At 44.9% G+C, this 22625-nt stretch overlaps 1 protein-coding gene across 4 annotated transcripts in view; it reads left to right on the top strand.

Moving 5' to 3' along the window:
- The window catches only part of ARHGEF28 (Rho guanine nucleotide exchange factor 28), a 277359-nt gene that overhangs the window by 196777 nt on the left and 57957 nt on the right, over positions 1 to 22625 (top strand). For all 4 annotated transcript variants that reach the window (XM_029057848.1, XM_029057863.2, XM_029057856.2 and 1 more), the window contains 5 exons: positions 6569 to 6776; positions 14083 to 14194; positions 16282 to 16324; positions 20849 to 20972; positions 22082 to 22208. In XM_029057848.1, the coding sequence (XP_028913681.1) occupies positions 6569 to 6776; positions 14083 to 14194; positions 16282 to 16324; positions 20849 to 20972; positions 22082 to 22208 (614 nt within the window). The remainder of the gene's footprint in view (positions 1 to 6568; positions 6777 to 14082; positions 14195 to 16281; positions 16325 to 20848; positions 20973 to 22081; positions 22209 to 22625) is intronic.

Below are 22625 nucleotides of genomic sequence, written 5' to 3' on the forward strand. Positions count from 1 at the left end.
AGCTCCACAAGTGTGTGTGAGAGAGAAATGGGGGTGAGGCAGAGAGAGAGAGAGAGAGAGCATGTCTAATTCTGCTATATTCTCCCAAGTGCTTAGTGGAAAGCAGCATGGCGTAGTGGATAGAGCATGGGCCTGGGAGTCAGAAGGTCTTGGGTTCTAATCCCCTCTCCTTCACTTATCTGCTGTGTGTCCTTGGGCAAGTCACTTAACTTGTTTGTGCCTCAGTTATCTCATCTATAAAATGGAGATTAAGACTGCGAGTCTCATATGGGACAGGGACTGTGTCCAAACAGATTTGCTTTTTTCGACCCCAGCGCTTAGGACAGTATCTGGCACATAGTAAGTGCTTAACAAATACCACAATTATTATTATTACAGTGCTGTGCACATAGTAGGTGCTCAGTGAGTACCATTGATTGATTGAGTGGATGGTCGCCATTAAATTTCCCCCTATGTCCTTCCCTCCCTCCCCTTGTCCTCCTACTGACATTGTTGATTGGAAGACCTCCGATGACATACGCTGAACCTGCCACCATATTCTCTCCCGGCAACCCTCCAGATACTCCTTCCCCATCTCCTGCCCTCCTCTTCTCCCGCCGCTTCCAGCGACTCTTCCTCTGCTGCTAAGGGGGACCTGGAGATAAGCCGGAGTCGATGGGCCGGAGGGAGGGTGGGAGTGGTTGTGCGCAGGAGTCTGATGAGAAGCAGCGTGGCTCAGTGGAAAGAGCATGGGCTTTGGAGTCAGAAGTCATGGGTTCGAATCCCAGCTCTGCCACTTGTCAGCTGTGTGACTGGGCAAGTCACTTAACTTCTCTGTGCCTCAGTTACCTCATCTGTAAAATGGGGATTAAGACTGTGAGCCCCACGTGGGACAAACTGATTCCCCTGTGTCTACCCCAGCGCTTAGAACAGTGCTCTGCACATAGTAAGCACTTAACAAATACCAACATTATTATTATTATTATGTATTGCCACCCCCACGTGAACTTTCATGCATCTATCTCCCACTCCTCTGGGGAAACAGCGTAATAGAAAATAGTAATATTAATGAGAATTCTAGTAATAACAATCCTGTGAGACCTTGGGCCAGTCGCTTAACTTTTGTTTGCCTCAGTTCCCTCATCTGCAGAATGGGCACTCAGTGCCTGTTCTCCCTCCTACTTAAATTGTAAGTCCCATTTGAGATGTGATTAGCCCTATCACTTAGTACAGTGCTTGGCATAACGTAAGAACTTAACAAGCACCTCAATTACTATTTTAATGAGAACTGTGATATTTATTAAGTGCTGTGTCACAAACAGCAGTGGCTGAAAACAGGAATGGGAATGTAGCCCCACTCCTGGACCTGATTTCAGGAGGATTCTGACTACCGTAAGGGAAATCCAAAATTGGCCTGGCATGGGAAGTAGCAAAGTCAGCAGCAGGCCCAACATTTTAGAGGAATGAACACTTCTGTACCATATCCACTCATTGTGGAAGGGCTGGTCACACACGACTCTCCTCCTCTTCATGGATCAAATCCACCACGTGTCCTGTCGGCCTGGACAGAAGGTGCTGTGGAAGCCCAGCCTTTGTTACTCCGGTGAAAAAATGGCCTAATTCCTCCTCACAGCATTTTTCTGCTCTAGACACTGCCCTTTTCTCTCCTCTCTACCTTGAGTTCAAGCCTGCTGCATAAAATGTGAGCCAGCTTCTACTGGTCGTCTGCTGACGTTATTGTAAAGACCCTGGGGTTGTTACTTTGTAAGATTTTAAAATTTGCTTAATTTATGTGAGGAGGGGGACCCAGAACTAAATGGTGGCATTCTAAAATACCTTGCAGTGAACAACTACTACAGGTATATTTTCTTGGGGAATGGAGGTAACAAGGGGGGTATCCCACCTTTAAGAGCCTCAACCACTCCCCCCAACACCTCCATAAACACCAACCCCTGAGTTGGGAGTGTGACTGGGGGCTCTGAGAGCAGGAGCCAGACTGGAGAATGAGGAAGGGGAGGTAAAATTCAGTGAGATGTACTGTCTCCCCAGTCTTGGATCAACTTTCTTGGAATGAAGGAAATTCAAGAAAGTAAAGGTTTTGACCGATAGTGCTTCAGCGAATTTGTATAAAGAAAGCGGTAGAGGGGCAGAGTTACCACAGTCCAGGGTTTTGGAAACATTAGTAAATTGAAAATGTAACAGTGAAAATGTAAGAGAAGCAGAACCCAGGAGTCACCAGGGTGGAGTAAGCAAGTTCTCGGGAACAGAGTGTGCAGAAGACCAAGACCCAAACAATGTTGGTGACTTAAAAAAATAAGTAAATTGTGGAACGAAAGCAAACTTGATATTCTTAATACTTCATTGTAGATTTTTAGTGCTAGAGAAATAGCATCCATAATCGGAAAGCCTCATCCTTAGGGACTGGAATGTTATCAAAGGCACTCGACCATTTAGTTAACTTACATGCATTATTAAAGATTTCTTGGGGTTATGTAAGCAGGAGTTAGAGGTACAAGACAGCCACGAATACATTTTCATTAACCACTCCTCTCCTCCTTCCTTCTGCAGTATTGGCACTGAGGGAAATCGCATAACAAGGAAATCGCATAACAATGTTAAGAAAATCTGGATCTGTTATTAAATCACTTAAAATCTAATCTAGAGTAGTATATTTTTCTAATACTGAGCCTTTAATCCTTTTTTTTTTTAAAAAAGGCCCTTCAGATGGTGTTGTCTAAGCTAGAGTGTAATCTTGTCCTTTAGACTATAAGCTTGTTGTGGGCAAGGAACATGTCTACCAATTCTGCTATATTGTACTTTCCCAAACACTTAGTACAGTGCTTTAAAGCACTCAATCACCTTGACCCTTACTATCTCATTTCACAACTGTCCTACTACAAACCAGTCTGCACACTTTGCTCTTTTAATGCCAATCTTCTCACTTACCTCAGTCTTGTCTATCTCTCCATCAGCCTCTCACCCAAGTCCTGCCTCTGGCCTGGTACGCCCTCCCTCTTCATATCCAACAAATACTCTCACAACCTTCAAAGCCTTTATTGAAGGTACATCTCTAGAGGCCTTGCCTGAGTATAACCTCCTTTCCCCATCTTCCACTCCCTTCTGCACCACCTTGACTTACCCCCCTAATATTCATTCCCATTCCCAGCCCACAGCTCTTATGTACATATCTCTAATTTTATTTTTACTAATGTCTGTCTCTCCCTCTATACTGTAAACTTGTTGTGGGCAGAGAATGTGTTATATTGTACGCTCCCCAGCGCTTAATACCGTGCTCTGCACACAGTAAACATTAGATATGATTGATTATGCGAGTGAATTAAAATTTAGCTTGATGGCTCCTTTCAATCAGTGGGTATTTATTGAACGGTTACTCTTTGCAGAGCACTGTACTAAGCAGTTTCTTTTCTTCCATCCTCTTCTTCCTTAATCCTTCTCCTCCATATGCTTCCAGCAAAATCTCTTGATCTTTAGAGGGGAAATGTTGGAAATGTCCATGTTTCTAAAGTCCGCAGGTGTCAGTTTGCTGCTGTTTGTAGGTGATGCTTGCAGTGATTCAGGGTTTTGATTCTGATCTAAATCTTCACACTAAAGGACAGATTGGTAAAATGACTTTGTTATTCAAAATAAAGGGCAATTCAAAGGCAACTGCTAAACACCGATCCAGTCTAGTATTTGGCATTTACCTGGCACTACGTAAAAATTGGTGATGATAATGACTATTCAACCCAATAAATCTGTCATAAAACTGCTGATTAATCTCAAACAGAGAATTCAAAATTCACTATTTTAGTTGGTGTTACAAATGAGCAGATTAATTCCACTTAAAGCACTAGCTACGAAAATGAGAAGTTAACTTGAAAATGTTACAACAATATAAACCTCAGGAAAATCTTATGTACAGTTTACTGTATGATGACATTGACCGTGTCTGCATGGGATCAGGCCAATGTTGCTCTGAACCCATTTTCAGTCAGATAAGGGAGATTTGCGGCCAGTGCATTTGTCGTTATTTACCAGTTGGCTGAAAAGCCATTGATGGGTGGAAGTTGTGCCCAATGGCATTAAGTTGGGAGCTGCCTTCTGTCTTCTCCTGATTGACAGAGTTGCCCAGGCAAATGGGTGCCTTTGTGCCACTCCTCCTCCTCTTTGTGCCAGCCCACCTGATTTTTGGGGGCTGCCACATTTTCCCTTCTGGTGGCTGCGGACTGTGGGGCAGGGCGGGGGCTTAAAGACCCCAAGAGCAGTGGCAATCAGAGGGACATGGCCACTCTCTTGAGGCTGGAAGAAAAGTGACACACTGGGTTCACACCTGGGCAGCGTGCCAAAGATGATTATGATGTAATCCCTGCCATGGAGGAGCTTGTAGTCTAGTAGGGAAGATGAGCTGACAGAATTAGATAGAAGTACAATAATTAACTTTGGGAGAGGAGGCAGAAACAAATTGGGATAGATAAGTAAAATAAAAAAAATAAGGTACAGATTTTTGAGGGTGGAAATGTGAAATAGTCAAACAATTTTTTTTCGGTGTTATTTGTAAAGTGCTTACTATGTGCCAGGCATTGTACTAAGCGCTGGGATCACTACAAGCAGATCAGGTTGGACACAGTCCATGAACCTCTTGGGGCTCATCGTCTTATTCTCCATATTATAGATGAGGTAACTGAAGCACAGAGAAGTGAAGTGACTTGCCCAAAGTCACACAGCAGACAAGTGGCAGAGTCAGAATTAGAACCCAGGTCCTTCTGACTCCTAGATCTGGGCTCTATCCACAAAGCCATGTTTTGGGCTCAATTTCCAAAATATTAAGTTTATTTTAGCTTTATGCTCATGATTCATATACAGCAACGTCTGCAGGGAATTTTTTGTGGGTAATATTAGTCCTTCCTGTTTTTTGCAAACTATGTGGTTGACTGAGTGCATTTTCAGCAGCACATCTAGCAGACAGAGAGCAGTTTGTAAGCAGCAGTTTAATTCAGGGTTTGGGATCCCAGCATCCCATAACCAAATTTTGTCTTTGAAATGAGGGGTCTGGGTAAAGAATAAGAGGAACGAGGGCACTTGTACAAGAGATAAGCAGAAGTTGACCGAGGGTTCAAATACCTGAGGAAAATCCAGTCTCTCTGCAGCATGGGAGGAAGGGAAAGAGCACAGGCCCAGGAGTCAAAAGACCTGGGTTTATATACTGGTTCTGTCACTGTCCTGCGGTGTGGCCTTGGGTAAGTCATTTAAATGTTTGTGCCTTAGTTTCCTCATCCTTAAAATGGGGTTCAAATATCTGTTCTCTCTCCTGTCTAGACTGTAAGCCCCTGTTGGAACAGGACTATGTCCAATCTGCTTATCTTGTCTCAATGACAGCACTTAGTACAGAGCTGGGCACATAAGTGCTTATCATATGTCATGGTAATTACAGTAGTAATTTTTATTATTATTGAATCCCCAGAAGAACAAAAATTGTGTAAAAACAGTCAAACCATTCACTTGTCAGTAGAATCAATAATGTGTTTTGGAATGTGGTGACTGGAGATATTGACCATACATCAGTTAGATTGGGCAAAATATATGGGCTCATCAATCAACAAGTTTATTTAGGCAGTGAAAAGTTATGAAATTTTTTTTTTTAAATGGGGAAGGGGTGTACCAGGAAAGGGAAAAGTCATGTGCAGTGGGACAGAGGCAAGCAAGCTGTGAGCAAGGGGTAGTTAGGTTTGTTTGGGAGAGATCAAAAGACTAAACAGAATTAAAACATAAATGCTAAGAAGCTAGAAAGTAGAAAATAAAATTATTTTCTAATTTGCAACTCTATTATCCCAAAAATGAGATGGATGACGTGTGAGCTAAACTGAATTCTGGTTTACCGACAAAGTTTTGTGGCATGATTTTATTTTCCTCCAGTCCTTTGTGCTGTGTGTTACACTCCTCAGTGCCAGTGAAGATCGAGTCACATTTGCTCTCATATTTTCCTGCCTATTTCCAAGGGCAAAATCTCCCTGGAATTCCCCATCAGAGCTGAAACTTAAAGATATTGAAACATGCTAATGGCCCTGAAGGTATCTGGTATGAGGTATTGAAAATGGAAGTGTGAAGAGCATCAAGCACTACCCAGGTGTCATTTCTCAAAATGACTGTGGATGGGATCGGGGCATTTAGATCAAGGAGGTGGAGATTAAGGATTATTCCCAGACACCTTGGAGTCAGGACAAGTCTTTCAAACTTGTACCTGTTAAGTGTGTCTGGGTTCAGAATAATAATAACAATTGTGGTGTTTGCTAAGTGCTTACTATGTGCCAAGCACTGTTCTTAGCCCTGGGGTATATACATGGTAATTGGGTTGGACACAGTCCCTGTCCCACAGAGGGCTCACTATCTTAGTTGCCACTTTGCAGATGAGGGAACTGAGGCCCAGAGAAGTGAAGTGACTTGCCCTACATCACCCAGCAGACAAGTGGCCAAACCGGGATTAGAATCAGGTCCTTTTGACTCCCAGGCCCATGTTCTATCGAATAGGCCTCATTGCTTCAGCGTGACTCCTTCGTTGGGATTGATCGTCTGTTTGTATTCTGTGCTTCAGCTCTAGCCTAGATGCCCTGGATGCTGACAGCGAAGGAGAAGGGAATTCTGAGCGCTGCCATATATGCTCTCCCTCAGTGTCCCACGGCTCCTCAGCAACGCTGGCCAACAGCCAAGATGAACTGGACTCTTTTGAGACAAATGCTGAACTGGATTTTAACATCAGCAGGACTGAATCCCTTTCTTTATCGAGCAATCTGCAAGTCAAGGTATACTGTTCTGCTTTTCCCTGTTTCCTTTCAAATCGTGTCTACTGACTCTGTTAGATTGTACTCTTCCAAGCACTTAGTAGAATGTGCAACACACAATAAAGTGCTCGATAAATTGATTGATTCTCTAGTTCATACCTCTAAGCTTCAGTTCCTTCATCTTTAAAATGGGGATAAGACTGTGAGCCCCACATGAGACAGGGAGTCTGTCCAACCCAATTTGCTTGTATCCACTCTAGCACTTAGTAATAATAATAATAATGATGTTGGTATTTGTTAAGCGCTTACTATATGCAGAGCACTTTTCTAAGCACTGGAGTAGATACAAGGTAATCAGGTTGTCCCACGTGAGGCTCACAGTCTTAATTCCCATTTTACAGATGAGGTAACTGAGGCACAGAGAAATTAAGTGACTTACCCACAGTCACACAGCTCACAAGTGGCAGATCCGGGATTCGAATCCATGACCTCTAACTACCAAGCTTGTGCTCTTTCCACTGAGCCACGCTGCTTCCCTGTACAGTGCCTGGCACATAGTAAGCACTTAACAAATACCACAATCATTATTATTTATGGTTAAGCTGAAGTATGGTTGAATTAGAATTATATTTTGAATTATATTGTTTGACAATCTTTTGGATCCTGGGGACTCATTAATGACTTTACTTTGTTTAACACTTTGCTTCTACGGAACCAATGTGGCTTAGTGGATAGAGCATGGGCCTGGGAGTCAGTCCCTTTTGAATTGGTTGCTTTGATTTGCTCCTAGTTCCACTTCTCAACCAAGTTTTTTCCATGGAGGTGACTCCACTAGCCAGAAGAACAGAATCAGTATTATTTCTGGGTTTTTCTTTTTTTTTTATGGTGTTTGTTAAGCACTTATTAAATGCCAGGCTCTGTACTAAGTGCTGGGGTAGATACAAGCTAATCAGGTTGGTGACAGTCCATGTCCCTCATGGGGCTCACAGTCTTAACCTCATTTTACAGATCAGGTAAGTAAGGAACAGAGAAGTGACTTGCTGAAGGTCACACAGATAAGTGGTGGAGCCAGGATTTGAACCTCGGTTCTTCTGACTCCCAGGCTTGTGCTTTATCCACTAGGCCATGCCGGTTCCATGGAAGCATTTATTCATTTAATCAGTCATATTTATTGAGCTCTTACTGTGTGCAGAGCTCTGTACTAAGTTCTTGGGAGAGTACAATACAACAATAAACGGACACATTTCCTGCCCAAAATGAGCTTACAGTCTAGAGAGGAGAAGCAGAGTGTTAAACAAAGTTAAGTCACTAGTGCATCCCCAGGTTTCAAAAAACTGTCAAACGTTATAAAGTTATATAAAAAACAGCAGTGAAAAATGTAATTTATTTACATGATGCAATAATGTCAGCATGTGCCAATAATGAAAAATCTTCAATTGTATGTTTCTGTCAGTATTTTCTGTAAATATATAGTATCAGCCATTGTTAGAAAGCATATAGCCTGTCTGCATGTTAAAGTTGTGTTAACTCCTTTTCCAATCCTAAAAAAATACGGGGCCCTTTTGGACTTTAATTTTCTTTCTTCAGTTGTGCTTCCAATCTTTTAGATGTTGGCTGTGATATTTATCACAAGAAGTGGTTGGGGATGAAAGACTCCATCGTGCATATATTTCCAGGATTATGCTGTGAAACAGCAGTTATACCTCAATTCATATTACATCCACAAACTTAATGCACTCACTCCTCCATAAGGCATGTGCCAATATTCACTTTTGGCCCAAATGCAGTCAGGGATTGTTTCTAAACTGTAAACTAATCCTCTAGACTTTCAACATATTTTGGGGTTTTCTTTGGTTTTTCTAATGGCATTTAAGTGCTTAATATGCACCAGGCATTGTACTTAAGCGCTGGGGGTAGATACAAGATATAAAGTTGGACACTGTCCATGTCCCACATGGGACTCACTGTCCTAATCCCCATGTTACAGATGAGGTTACTGAGACATAGAGGAAGTGAAGTGACTTGCTGAGGGTCACATAGCAGACAAGTTGCAGAGACAAGTTTAGAACCCAGGTCCTCTGGCTCTAAGCCTGAGCTCTTTACAGTAGGCCACACTGCTTCTCACTGTTGGGAGGAAACTTGTTTGCCAGCTCTTATATTGTACTCTCCCAAGTACTTAGTACAGCATTTTGCAGAAAGTAAGTGCTCAATAAATATGATTGATTGACTTTCTCAAAACTGCCCATGCACACAAGTGTGGCATCACCAACATGGTTTGAGTTGAGAAGCAGCGTGGCTCAGTGGAAGGAGCACGGGCTTTGGAGTCAGAGGTCGTGGGTTTGAATTCCGGCTCGGCCACTTGTCAGCTGTGTGACTTTGGGCAAGTCACTTAACTTCTCGGTGCCTCAGTTGCCTCATCTGTAAAATGGGGATTAAGATTGTGAGCCCCAAGTGGGACAACCTGTTTCTCCTATGTCTACCCCAGCGCTTAGAACAGTGCTTGGCACATAGTAAGTGTTTAACAAAAATACCAACATTATTTGAGTGCGACACAGTGCGAACTTCCCTCAGGGCAGATCTTCAAGAGGACACATCCCTTCTGATGTTGGAGAACTGGGTGGATCTATTTTTTCAAGCAATCAATCAAGGGTATTTATTAAGCGTTTACTGTGTGCACAGCACTGTATTAAGCGTATGGGAGAGTTCATTATAACAGTATTGGAAGACACTATCCCTGCCCAAAATGCTTACATTTAAAAGGGGGATGTAGATGTTAAAACAAATTACAGTTAAGGGACATGGCAGAGTGTAGGGATATGTCCATAAGTGCTGAGGGGCTGAGGGTGGGTGAATATCACGTGCACAAAGGGTGTGGACACAAGTGCATTGGTGACATAGAAAGGAGAGTAAGTAGGGAAAATGAGGGCTTAATCAGGGAAGGCCTTTTGGAGGACATGTGATTTTAAGAGGGCTTTGAAGGTGGGGAGAGTGAAGCGGGAGGGAGTATTAGGCCAGAGGGAGGATGTGCGCAAGAGTACTGTGGTGAGATAGAAGAGATTGGAGAAGCAGCGTGGCTCAGTGGAAAGAGCATGGGCTTTGGAGTCAGGGCTCATGAGTTCGAATCCCAGCTCTGCCACTTGTCGGCTGTGTGACTGTGGGCAAGTCACTTAACTTCTCTGTGCCTCAGTTCCCTCATCTGTAAAATGGGGATTAAGACTGTGAGCCCCATGTGGGACAACCTGATTCCCCTATGTGTACCCCAGCGCTTAGAACAGTGCTTGGCACATAGTAAGCGCTTAACAAATACCAACATTATTATTATTATTATTAGATTGGGGTTCTGTGTGCAGTGAAAATTCCATCCTGTGGAGGTAGTAGGCATTTGCTAACTTTTAAAGCCATGTGTTTTGCCATTTTAAAAAACTATACTTATGATTCAGGGACATTTTCACTATATGTTTTAAAAATGATTTTGTAAAATTCAGAAAGAGGCATGAGATTCAATAATAACTAAATGAGTCTGGTGTAGCTGTTCGTTTACACACTCTCTCCTCCCCTCTTCAGTAAAGGAAAGATTAAGGCAGTACTCAAAACAGTCAGTGTGCAATTTTTAATTTAACAGTTTCCTTTGCCCGAGGACTCCTAGCTAAACAATCATGTGCTCAGGAAGAAGTAAAAAATATTTCTACCCCCAACCTCCCCTTCTGTAGATCGAGGGCAGAATTTGATGATGTTGGCAGCAGTTTATTAGCATTTGTCATTTGGGACACCTGCGGTTCAGGTGGTGTTTTTCAAGCCTGAAACTTGTGTTGGTGCCCGTGGGCGGGTTGGTTCAGGCTGTGACTGTTGTCTGTGGCTGTAGTGCTGCCTGACCCTCTGTGAAGGGAGAAACCCTTGCTTAGTAGAGACTCAGGGGAAAGCCACCACCTTATAAAGACGATGACTCTGTCAGATATTGTTCTCTCTTGTTAGACTTCCCAGCTAGCACTACTATCAGGATTGACTATTCCTATGATCACACTCCTGCTGCCCTTTTCCTCTGTTACCCAAATCACCCCTGGACTTACCACGCTGTCCTTTCCTTCCTTTGACTGCTTCCTACCACTGATCTCCACCTCCACCTCCTGGCACCTTAGCCCCATGAAAGATTTTTCCCCAAAGCTCCTCCCTCCTCTTCACTGATGTGGCTTGAGTTGGCATTTTTTTAAAAATTGTATTTGTGAAGTGCTTACTGTGTATCAAACACAGTTTTAAGTACTGGGACAGGTACATGTTAATTAGGTTGGACATAATCCCTGTCCCACATGGGTCTCAGAGTCTAAGTAGGAGGGAGAACAGGTATTGAATCTCCATTTTACAGTTGAGGAAACAGGCACAGAGAAGTGAAGTGACTTTCCCAAGATCACTCAGCAAGCAGTTGGCAGAGCCAGGATTAGAACCAAGGTCTTCTGACTCCCAGGCCCGTGCTCTTTCCACAAGGCACTGCTTCCCTGTTAGGCAGTTTTTAATCCTGTAGGACTCAAAGGCAGATGAGTTGAGCCCCGAGCTACTCCCAGGCCTGCCCTTCTCCTCCTAGTTCTGACTATTGCCTCACTAACCTCTGGGAGGCCAGCCAGTGAGGGTCCCAGGAGATGAGTGAGTGGGGTTCACTCGGGCCTGGAGAGGGGGTAACGAAATGACCCACATAAGCCAGGAGCTTGCCTCTGGCTTTAGGCACAAGCTTGGGCCCCTCGCTGACCTTCAGTCATCCAGTTGGGGGAAACCCTCTGGGACCTAAATAACAACAATAATAAAAAGAAGTATTAATTAGATTTGTTAAGTGCTTACTATTTGAAAAGCACTGAGTGGTGACGTAGAGGCAAGATAATCAGGTCCCACATGGGGCTGACAGTCTAAGTAAGAGGGAGAACAGGTATTGAATCCCCATTTTACAATTGAGGAAACTGAGGCACAGAGTAGTGAAGTGTCTTGCCCAAGGTCTCACAGAAAGCAGTTGGCAGAGCCAACATTAGAACCCAGGTCCTCTGACTCTCAGGCCCATGCTCTTTCCATTAGGTCACACTGTTCTCCTTGCTGTCTTTCTTTTGGGGTTCTCTCCAAAGCACTGAGTCCAGTGCTTTACACTCACTAAATACCTTTGGTGGTTTGATTGATTGGTTGGTTGGTTGATCCCTTTGCAGAATCACACTGAAAGCAAACACTGTGGCCATGTAGGATTTTGCTACCCAGGGCTGAGTCACTTGTGCAGTTCTGTGACAGCCCGGTGATTCTGAATGATCATCTTTAAAAGTCTCCTGGAAGTCAGTCCACGTGTGATCATTAGCCCGATGGGTGACCATCGCTTTGGAGGAAGTCGGCTCGACTACCGTATTTCTCCCCAGACTGGCTTCAGCTGGGCTGTGGATCCAAGGGCTCTAAGCTCGTTGTACGCAGGGACCATGTCTACCGTCTCTGTTATATTGTACACTCTCAAGTGCATAGTACCCTACTCTACAGACAGTAAGTGCTCAGTAAATACCATTGACTGATTTGGAGAGAGCCTGGCTTCTCGTCTCACACCTTTGTCAGACCTGCAGATGAGGGCTTGTGTTTCATGTCACATGACCTGAGAAAAGTGGGCTAAGCGGTGGGGGGAAGAGAGTTGGGGCCACAGTAATAATGGGAGTCATAGTAGCATTTATTTAGTGTCCAAGTGATGTACTGGACACATTCCCCACCCACAAGGAGCTTACGCTCTATTTTACTCTAAATTAAAAGGAAGGAGACTCTCACTCTCGAGTGACTTTGATGTTTCTTCCTGGGGCAGAGCAGGAGGTTTGGAGGGGTGGTGCCGATGAGCCATATGTTAGCCTCCTCTACTCCTCTCTCTGAACGCCTCCGGTCTTCCACCACCTCAGTGTCCTCTCCCTTCCTAGCCCCTGCTCCCGGACCTCATGGGTGGCTTCCCAATCTCATCACTCTTTTCACAGCGGTTCCATCTAGCTCGGGTTTGTTCTAAATTAAAGCATCAGGGGAAGTTGGGAAACCAAAGATGCCTGTCAGCAGGGGGCGGAAGAGCAGGAGCAATGGAGGTAGAGTGACAATTATCCCTGGAGTCACGATGACTTTCATCCCAGTGGAATTGGCACACATGCTGGGCTCCAGCTGTAGTTATGGTGACCAACTATCCAATACATATTCTAAGTTCTGATTATGAGCAAAAATCACTATAGATGGCCAGTTCCTGGTTGCCTATTAAGGCTTCATGCTGATGGAATAAGTTGTTCTTATGATCTAAACTGTAAGCTCACTGTGGAGAGGGAAAATGTTGAGCAACTCCTCTAGACTGTCAGCGCGTTATGGGCAGAGAACGTGTCTGCGAATTCCATTGTATTGTGCTCTCCCCAGGGCTTAGTACAGTGCTCTGCACATAATAAGCGCTCAATCAACCATTGACTGATTGATCCGGGCCTGCCTCAGACATCACCCTGGCTTAGATGCTGGCTCACTCTTCTGGAGTGCAACTCTGAAAAGTCATAATGAATCATCCTATCATCATCTCTGTTGTCAGGGGGTAGTTTGCTACTGTAAATGCCCTGGGGAGATGAGTTGTTGGGTGATCGTGGGACTGTATGTGGTGCAAGCCACTTATGCGAATAAAAATAACATTTTATACGAGTCGTGGCCCTAAGAGTAAAATCCTTAGACTTAGAGCCTATAACCCAACTTCGAACCCCAGGAAGTGACTCCTCTTAATGCAGTTGGTTGGGGAAGGGTAATGGCATCCTCTGAAGTTTCTTGAATCAACATTTTTAACAAGGAAAGTTTTGTCCAGAATGACCCAGATTTCTCTCCATCGTCTGCAACTCTCTAGCCATGTGTTGCTATATAATGTGAAAAAATAGTGATTACTGGACATCAGATGACTACAGTAGTTGATTTCTTTTTCCGCTAACCTGTCTGGTTCTATTCAACTTCCCGCGAATGCCTCTGACACCTCCACATGGATACTTCAAGGGTGAGATTCTTGGTGGACTGAAGCATTTTTTCGTGATCATAAAATAGTGAACTTCAACTTGAGGTTTGACAAAACTACAAACCAACTAGGTAATAAAATGCCAAGTTTTCCAAAGATTTCTGATCATCCAGAAAGATCTTTGGGTTTCAAGTATTGAGGACTAAGAGAAACAAGATAATTTGAAGTTCTCTGTTTTTTTGTTGTTTTTTTTATTTTAACAGAAGTGATTTTGGGTAGGTTGACTGGCCCCTGCCTCATTGTTAACAATGGGCCACTTTTGGTTTTCCAGGTGTTCCTTGCATTGAACGTTTCTATTGTGATCTCTTTCAGGAATCCCTGTTGTCTGGAGTCCGATCCCGGTCCTATTCCTGCTCCTCACCCAAAGTTTCCTTTGGGAAGTCTCGCCTGGTACGTGACTTTGCGGTGTGTGATGCAAGTGAAGGTGAGAGCGTCTGCTATTTGCCATTCATGTGTCTAGATTTCCATAAACATTGGCATTCTGACTGGATTGGGGGACAGGCAATGAGTGAAAACTTGAAATTTGCTCTTGGGCCACATGGGAGCAATCATTTGTCTTGCTCAATGCTGCCTCATGATGGAGAGGAAGGTGGGATGTCAATGAGAGCTTACTCAGGAAGGCGAGTTGCTCTAATACTATAGGGAGTGCTTTGACTGTGAATTAAGCTTGTTGTGGGCAGGGAATGTGTCTGTTTATTGCTGTATTGAACTCCCCCAAGCACTTAGTACAGTGCTTTGCACACAGTAAGCGCTCAATAAATACAATCAAACGAATAAGGACCCTGAGCAGGTTTTGGTTTCCTACTACCTTTCCTTCAAGTACTTCCCATAAAGTTGGTAAAGCACACTGGGAATCTGAGAAGCAGTGATCAATCAATCAGTGGTATTTATTGAAATACTTGAAGGAAAGGTAGTAGGAAACCAAAACCTGCTCGGGGTCCTTTTTCGTTGGATTGTATTTATTGAGCACTTACTGTTTGCAGAGCACTGTACTAAGCACTTGGGAGAGTACAATCTAACAGAGTTGGTAAGCATGTTCCCCGCCCACAACAAGAACAGTGAGAGAACAATGTGGCCAGGGGCCTGGGGACAGGATTTAAAGCAGCAGTGACATGATGAAATGTGAGAGCAGAAGCACTTAGAATCCCGGAGGCTCATGAGATACATAGGTCCGGGGTTCAGAGTTGGTGCACTGGGAGCTGACCGTACTCTGAGTTCCAGACCTGACATTCTCTTCCTCCCTCTTCCACCCCAAGGATCTCCACTAAGTCCTTTAAGTCCCCAGCTCGGGCCTCCCCCGCCACCCCGTTTGCTCCAAAGGAAATGTTAACTACATACCAATGATTGTAGTTCTTTTCTTGCCCCGGGCCCACTCGGAGGATCAGACCAAGCTTGGAGCAAAACCATGAAGGAATGTTTCATCTGGCAGGAGAAGAGGTATAGACTACTCTCTCAGCCTCCATGTTCTGGCTGAGAGCTGGAATGAGAGGTCTGGGTAGGGACAGTTATCGGGATGGAGGAGCCGGCAAGAGGCTGCTCCCCGGCACCTCTGGGCTGCCATGCCTGTATTTTCCATCTCAAGCCCCGTCCATCCTCCAGATTGCCCCTTCCCCAGATCAAACTGGGTGATGCTTCCCTGTTGTTCAGAGAGACGAGAGTGAGGCTCTCCATAGTTCCTTCCTCCATAATCTTCTCCCTGTTTCATTTCCATTGGCACCAGCTGCCTTCACTTTTGCTTCCTCGCCAGTAACTTCCGAGAATTTTGTCCCCCGCTCTGTAGATGGCGTATTCCTCCACAGTGGTCGGCCCCTTCTACAGGCACTCTCACTGTCTAAATCAGGGGCTCTGATACAGCCCTGTAGTAAGTACTCTCCTGTAAACAAGATGGTGCTAGACGGCTTGCTCCTTTTGGTGATCTTTGGGAAGGATGGCTTCCTCCTCTTCCCCTCATCCTCCTATCTCCTGCTCCTCTCCCTCCTCTGGTGAGCCAGAAAGCCCCTCTTCCCACCTGGTGCTGAGCTGACCGGCTGCTTGTGGAGCTTTCTGGGGTTCACAGCCTCTGCACCGAAGTCCACGGTTCCCTCGGATGGCCTGCAGGACGCTTTCCTTCAGTTCAGCTATTGGTGGCTGAGGTGCTTTGTTATTTTGTGGGTGGGAGAGCGAGTGTTTTGAAGTGGGAGTGGGAGCTTCAGGGTAGACTTCCTGCAAGGCAGATCGGATTACTCACGAAGCTGAATTTTCAGTTGGCAAGAGTCCAAGACAAGGACTCCTTTTTGACAAACCTGAAACCAAATTGATGGATATAGAGAACCTGGCACCAGCCGATCTCCCATCCCAGCCCGGATTTGGAAGATCCTTTCACATGGAGTGGTGGCGTGTTTGCCTTCCAGAGAATGGGCTGCCAGTGCCTGGGGTCCCTCTCCCCTTGGAATAGTTATCCCCCCGCGCTGGCCATGAAGCGGGAGCCGGACACCCCACGGCCATCTTCATTTCTGCTCTTGTGTCTTTCAGAGCAAAGGGCTCACAGCTTGCCGGAACCGTCGAGAGAGAAAAGGTATCATGACCGTTCTGGACTTCCTGACAATCACCTCGTTGTCACTTTGAGAGACTGGCCGCTGTCTTGGCCAGGGGTCGGGTGGGCGGACCCCGTGGGCAGCCCCGAATCCCTAATGCCATGGGGCACGTTGGCTGACTGTGACTCACCTCTTGCCCTGTCCTTGGGTGAGGGGAAGTGGAGTGCTGTTGGCACTCTTCTCTGGTTCAGCACCTTTCCAGGGGTAGAGGGTGAAAGTGGGGACCTGAGGACTCGAGGGGGAATTGGAGATAGCCAGTGGCATCACCCCACCCATGACACTCCTGTCCTGCCTCCTTCCCCGAGGGAAAGGGCAGATTCTGAATCTCTAGCCCAAGACCAAGGGAGGACAGCTGAGGAGGGGCCACATGGCTGCTGTTAGTCTAGCCATTAGCCTTGTCCTCAAACCCCAGACTGAGCCCTTTGGCTCCTGCAGGTACTGCTGCACTGGGGCAGGTGTTGGGAGTTGTGGTATTTACAGAACACCTACTGAGTGCTGCACACTAGATTCATCATTCGGGACAGTAAAGCAGAAGCAAAATGTTCCCTATTCACAGGAAATTAACCATTGTACAATCTCAGCTTGACAGGGGTGGGCAGGGGACAGGGCCAAGGGGAGAGATCCTGGGGCACACTGCCCTTCATTTCTGGAGTTAAAGAGAAGTGCCATAGTAAAAATAGCTAAGGATTGGCGGTTGATGTGAAAGTAATTTTCTTTTCTTACAATTTTTGTTTTCCATTCTTGTTATCCTTGAGCTGGCAACCACAGATTTTCTCCTTCTCACTCGTTTGTTTTGTAACCTGAGGCCTTAACACATAGCGGTGGTAGTTATTGGAGTGGAATGTGAATTCTCTACAGTCATTTCTGCTAAATTGTGGCCATTGTATTTCTCAAAGAACCTGTGTTACAGGAAAATTGCATTATAGTAACTGTTGGTTTAGTGAGAATTAATTCGTTGGGGGTGGGAGCCGTGATACAATTTTCATTTACAAAATCCAGTATTATTTCTACGTCGGCTTCAATCAATCAGTGGTATTTATTATTAAGTGCTTGTGTGTGCAGAGTCCTGTACTAAGCCCTTAGGAGAGTACCGTACAAAAGAGTAAGTAGACATGCCTTACACCCTTTCCATTCATGGCTATTTTGCTGAAATTGTTCAAGCTCCATGCAGTCCAGCACAGTAAGGCTGAGGCCAAGACTGGGAAGCTTGGCAGCGTCGTTCCGTGGATGATTCCACATGCTCGTTCGTGTCTCTTCCTGCCCTGACTCTACCTCCACCAACTTGGGCATCACATAATATCCAAATCTGTTCGTGTAGCAGGAGGAAAGATCTCTTATGCGATATCCGAACAGGCAGTGTGAACTCGCATCCTAGCAGATATGACCAAATTAACATAAAAATTAGCTCTCAGGCTTAGTTGAAAATGTTTAAACCTTCTCTTTCCAATGAGCCTGATCCTATTTTATGTGTTTGTGTTGTATTTTAATGTTTTGATCAGTCAACAAATCATATTTACTGAGCGCTTACTATGTGCAGAGCATTGTACTAAAGCTTTCAGGAGAGTATAGAACAACAGAGTTGGAAGATATGTTCGGGGCCCACAAGGAGCTTACGTCTAGAGCTTTCAGCCATCATTCCTCTTTTTTTTTTAAGGGCATTTGTCAAGTGCTTACCCTATGCCAGCTACTATACTAAATGCTGGGGTAGATACAAGCTAATCAGGTTGGACACAGTCCGTGTCCCACATGGAGCTCACAGTCTTAATCCCCATTTTTACAGGTGGGGTAACTCAGACACAAAGAAATGAAGTGACTTGCCGGTCACACAGCAGACAGTGGTGGAGGCAGGATTAGAACCCAAGTGCTTCTGATTCCCAGGCTTGTGCTTTATCCACTAGGCCATACTGCTTATCACTCCTGATGTGAGCCTCCTGAGGGGTAGGAACCATGTTTAATTCCCATCTGTGTAATGCTCTCCCAGTGCTTTGTACAGTGGTCTGCACACAGAAAGTGCTTACTATATACTACTAGTGAAAATGAAACAAGTCACTCAAGTTTGGAAGGGTTATGTCTTCTAGTCCACAAAGACAGTGAATGACTGGCAAAAAGTAATTCACTAAATTGTTCTTCCTGGCCTGAAGAAGATATTGAATGAATGAATCAAGCAATGGTATTTATTGAGTGCTTACTGCTGGTGTTAGAGGAGTGAAGTGTGCTGGCAGGGTTTGTTGATGGAGATGAGCAAGGTAAGGTAGGAGTGGAAGAGCTTAGGAGAACTGATCGAGTGCCTTGAAGCTAATGCTAAGAAGTTTCTTTTTAATGTGGAGCTGGACAGAGAACCCATGAAGGTTTTTGAGGAGTGGGGAGATGTACACAGTATGATTTTTTTTTTAATAATCCAGGCAGGGGAGTGATGTCTGGACTGGAGGGTAGAGAGGTTGGAGGCAGGGAAGACATATCACAGAATAAATATTTCCTTCTCTCCTCAGTGTTAGGGAAGCTCACTGTGGGCAGGGAATGTGTCTGTTATATTGTTGTGTTGTGCTCTTCCAAGCTCTTAATACAATGTTCTCTGCATTCAGGAAGTGCTCAGTAAATATAATTGATAGGGAATGGGGCCTACTGGCTCTCTTGTCATCCACAGAATCTGTAGCATCAGGTCTCTCGAATGCTCACTTCCAAAATCCTTACCTTGGCTCAGGAATCTGTGGGGTCCTGATCTCGGAGGGCCGGATGAGATTTTCCACTGCTAGAGCTGCCTACTTTTACCAGGCAGGGTCACTGCAGGTCAGTGACTGGCCTGGCCCCAGTGAATTGCAAATAAAATGGAAAGAAAACTAGACCATATTGTCAAAAACAACTCTCGAATCCTGACCCCCAGCTGGCGATGGAGGGGTCCCTTGTGGGCAATATCCCAGAGAGGCCTTAAGACCCATCAGTGGCTTCCAGGGCACCTTCCCCTGCCCGAGAGCAGGCACCTGGCTTACCTGTGGACATGCTTGTTGCACAGTAGGAATTTGGGCGGGATCCCAAGGGGGCATTTAATTTAAGGCTTCAGGACTGGTATGGTTCTTAAAGTAAATGCTCAGTGTCAACTAGAAAAAAAGTGAACATCTTTTCACTTTGGATTCCGGTCCACAGTTAGATAAGTACAGGGATTAGATAAGAGCCATAAAAATGAACAGGGAGACAGACACCAGGGCATCAGCCGGCCTCGCGTGTGGTTGAATGCTTAGTGGTTAGGGAAGTCACCACCCAGTGTAATCCAATCATAGGTGAGGTTTAGAAACCTGGTTGGGAGAATATCTGCTGAATTTTTAGTTGCTGTAGCTCTTTGGAGATATGCATTCTGTTCTTTTTAACGATTCCTGGTGTTCCTCAGTTCCCTCCACCTAGTGTGCTAGAATTTATACAGATTCTGACTGTAAAGACGAGTCTGTCCCATTTTGGCATTTATGCAAGGCTTTTCCATCATGGATCCAACAGAAAAGGTGGAGTTAAGGAAGCTTCGTAGTCTGCCTGTTCACAGGCTCAGGTTTCAGAATAATGTTTTCTCTCTGTGGCTTTCCCATCTCTGCTTTCACTAGTGTGTGTTTGCAGGAAGCAGCTTACACTTACACTCTATCACCTACTTTTCAAAGTCAACTAGATTTCAGGATGCCAGTGCCTAGAAATTAAATAATCAAAACACCCTTTTTGATGGAGTAGAATTGAAGACAAATAGGAGTCTTTCATATCCTGTGAAATATGTCCCAGAACCTACCAACTTAAAAAGTAATAACATGTGAAACAGTTGTGGTGGTGGAGAAAACCTGAATTGGAAGAAAATACATGGGGAAAGTTGTATAGGGTCATGATTGTTGTTTAATTTGATCACTGCAATTGAGTTGACCTTTAAGTTGCTTTCTTCTCATTTTTGTGTACTGTGAGGGCACTGTTTTGCTTTTTTATAAATGAATTTCATTTTTTATCTCTAATTGAAGAAATCATCTTGCCAATTATGAGTTTTAGGAGAGTGTTTTGTCATGAAAGAGCTTTGGCTCCCTCCAGTCCACAATCAGGTGTCAAGGCGGCCCTGTTTAGGGCCACATTAACTGCATTTTTTATAAATACAACATTGTTAGGAGCTTTACAGAAGGGCTAAGATGTCCTTTTAAGAAGCAAAGATGGTTGCTCACCCTACTCTATTGCTTGATTCTGCCCTTGCACTTGAATCTTTGCCCTTTATTCACTCCACCCTCAGCTTCTCATCACTTATATCCATATCTGTAATTTATTTTAATGGCTGTCCATTGTAGATTGTAAGCTGAAGAGTATAAGCTCCTGTGGGCAGGGAATGTGTCTAACCAACTAGGTTATATTAAACTCTCTCAAGCACTTAGTATGTGCTCTGCACAAAATAAGCACACAATAAATACGATTAATTGATTGAGGTATTAACAAAATCATTTTCTTCCATCTTGGCTCACGCCACACTAATTGTTGGAATGGATTTCACTTTGCAGGATTCAGGAGGTGGAATGGGACAGGTACATTTTACCTGCCAAGTCCGAGTCTGAAAAATACAAAGTGAGCCGCACATTCAGCTTCCTGATGAACAGAATGACGAGCCCCAGGAATAAGTCCAAGGTAACCTTGCCTCGCTGGTGGACTAGGGGCCCCAAAAGATATGTGGGCATTTCTCGGGCCTTTGAGGTTTAGGTCTGTGTTACCTTAATGATATTAATAATACTGGTATTTGTTAAATTCTAACTATGTGCCAAACACTGGGGTAGATATAATGCAGTCAGATCAGACACAGTCTCTGCCCAACACGTAGCTCACAGTCTTTGGAGGAAGGAGAACAGATATTCATAAAACCCTCATTTTACAGATGAGGAAAATGAAACAGAGAGAAGGGACTTGCTTAAGGTTACTCCGCCGGCAAGTGGTGGAGCTTGGATTAGAACCCACGTCGCCTGACTCCCAGGCCTGTGCTCTCCCTGCTAGGTTGTGATGCTTCTACACTGCCTTCTCTGCCTCGGCAGCTCTTGTACTCATTTTCCTTTAGCTTAGCCTCTAAGCAGACCTGTGTGAAAACGGCTCTGTTTCTTGTGGTGGTTTAAGCTGATGGAGCCAGAAATGTATTCAGTTCTGCCCTATCATGTGATTCTACCACACATGGCATCTCCAACACACATGGCATCGTGGCTCAGTGGAAAGAGCCCGGGCTTGGAAGTCAGAGGTCATGGGTTCTAATCCCAGTTCCGCCGCTTCTCAGCTGTGTGACCCTGGGCAAGTCACTTAACTTCTCTGTGCCTCAGTTACCTCATTTGTAAAATGGGGATGAAGACTGTGAGCCCTATGTGGGACAACCTGATTACCTTGTATCTACCCCAGTGCTTAGAACAGTGCTTGGCACATACTAAATGCTTAACAAATACCAACATTATTATTATGGCATCTCCACCACACAGCGAGCCCCAGTGCTGCAGGCACTGTTTGCTTGCTGTGCTGGACATGAGGAGGGTCCCACAGCACCATCCTTCCTTAACATAGGGGTTTTCCAGAGCTGCATCTTCACATCCAAGCAGGGAGCGGGTTGTATCAGGTCTGAGCCAAAGCTTGAGGAACCCTGGAATTCAGAGGGGAACCCCAACCCAATCATAAGCAGATGCACGTAGGGGCTCAGAAACCCATCCATATTGTTTCAGTGGTTTTACTCTAGTTTCTCTTTCCTGCTTCGGTTCTGTCTGAAGGCCAAGAACAAGGATGCTAAAGAGAAAGGGAATCGGCATCAGTTTGTACCTGGGCCGGGTACTGGGGTCCTGCTGTGTCTGGTTTGTGACAAAGTCCTCCCAGGGAAGGATTCACTCCAGTGCTCTAGTAAGTAGCTCTTCTCATTCTGCTTGGCCTGTTAATTTGTTGCCCATTTCTGTGTGGTTGGGGGGTGTCTGCCAGATTGTGAGCATCTTGAGGGTAAGCTCTGGGTTTCACCAAAAGTTCTGTTAGTTTCTTAATGCTTGGTGCAGCATCATATACCCTGGGAGTAGCCAGGAGAGGTTACTGGAGGATAGTCAGGAACTTTAATAGGCTTCAATCCTTTCAGCTGATGTTCTGCTGAAAGGGCAGATGAAAAGAATCAGTGCATCAAGTTTAACAACAAAGGTAAATCCAGGTGAGGCTCACAGCACCCCAATCTCTTTGCTGTAAGGGGGTGAGGGGCAGAGTCGATTCATGGGAGGAGGTGGAGGAGGATTCAAGCCACTCCTCCCAGAGACCAGAGCAGCCAGAAGTAATAGA

The sequence above is a fragment of the Ornithorhynchus anatinus genome, chromosome 1 (genome assembly GCF_004115215.2).
Source record: "Ornithorhynchus anatinus isolate Pmale09 chromosome 1, mOrnAna1.pri.v4, whole genome shotgun sequence".
NCBI lineage: Eukaryota > Metazoa > Chordata > Mammalia > Monotremata > Ornithorhynchidae > Ornithorhynchus > Ornithorhynchus anatinus.